This window comes from Cyprinodon variegatus, unplaced genomic scaffold (assembly GCF_000732505.1).
Source record: "Cyprinodon variegatus isolate N-32 unplaced genomic scaffold, C_variegatus-1.0 Scaffold453, whole genome shotgun sequence".
Classification (NCBI taxonomy): domain Eukaryota; kingdom Metazoa; phylum Chordata; class Actinopteri; order Cyprinodontiformes; family Cyprinodontidae; genus Cyprinodon; species Cyprinodon variegatus.
In genome coordinates, this window is record NW_015150906.1 from 246,653 (window position 1) to 247,980 (window position 1,328).

Here is a 1,328-nt window from a genome sequence, read left to right on the forward strand (position 1 = left end):
AGAAATAAACTGAATTGAATCCAGAACATAATAAAGCTTCAGTTTGGACCCGTCGGCTGCTGGATTTACCAATCGACCCGCCTCCTTCTCGGGCCTGGCTGACTTTAATGATCTGCATCCTCAGCAGCTCGATTTTGGTCCGGCTGTCCTGTAACATCTGCTGGGCCGTGGCGAGCATCTTCCGGTCCTGGAACAAAAAACGTATCAAGTCAAGGTTCTGATCCACTCAGAGAGAAGCAAAAAGAAACCAAACTAGCTTCGGTCAGAATCCTATTGTAAGACTTCCAGAGTTTTCTCTGACTCTATGAAGCAGAGAGCAATGCTGGGCTGCCCCTCCCACACCCATTGCTGTGCACTGATGGTCAGCTGGTTGAAAAAAAGGCTGCTAACCTTCCATAAACTGCACAAAGATAAATTCAGCTCATTGGAAAAATATAGCAATAAAAAAAAATGTTGAGGAAACTAAAACAGCGGCACTTATCGATTGTTGAGAGCAATGCAGCTTTAAAATATTTTTTATAATTTATTTCCGTTTTAAAAGGTGATTAATTAATTTTCCAGATTATAGCGGAAAACTTAACTGAAAGGACGGTTCTCTCTAAGCACAGGTTTATATAAAAGGTATACACAGATTAGAAATGAGATTAAACATGTGGAATAAGACAAAAATAGGAAGGAGTTCAAGGATATATTTGTTGAGATGCATGAAGAGTAGACACAGATGGAAAAAAAATGTCTGTACTGTAGTGAAACTTATTGATGCATTCATTAGACAAAACATGACGTATGGGAACTGAGGGTAAACAAAACAATAATGGATGATTTAGGGCAGGTGTGGGCAACCCGCAGCTCCCTGGAGCTTTTTCAAAAATGTATTAAAATGCAAAAAGATGGATTGTTTTGTTTGTTTATTTTAATGTGGTGTGCAGGAGGTAGAAAAAAAACATTTGTGTTTTCATATACTGTAAGAATTTGTATTATTTGTATAATAAACAATAAATCTTAACATTCCTGTCAACAAAGATTTGCATGATAGCCTGTGACACGATTCAGCGCAGCGCGGTGCCAGCTTGTAAACAAAGCGGCAGGTGTGTCTTGGGCCATGAATCCAAAAGACATAAGTGAAGTTGCCCCCCCACCTTCTTCAAATCAGACAAAATTAGTGTCAAATGTTTGTGCATCAAAGATTTTCATTTGTTCTGCTTTGGATTTGAAGATATTAATGAAAATGTAAAGGTCAAAAGGTCAACCAGCCCCCCCACCTTATTCAAATTAGAAAAAAATTGGTGTCAAAAGTACAGCTCTTTTTTCTGCAGCAAACATTTTCA

At 38.5% G+C, this 1,328-nt stretch overlaps 1 protein-coding gene across 1 annotated transcript in view; it reads right to left on the reverse strand.

The window, feature by feature from the left end:
• LOC107093922 (serine/threonine-protein kinase N2-like) overlaps positions 1 to 1,328 on the reverse strand; it is a 41,087-nt gene that overhangs the window by 28,466 nt on the left and 11,293 nt on the right. The window contains exon 4 of the mRNA XM_015389270.1: positions 70 to 187. Within this exon, the coding sequence (XP_015244756.1) occupies positions 70 to 187 (118 nt within the window). The remainder of the gene's footprint in view (positions 1 to 69; positions 188 to 1,328) is intronic.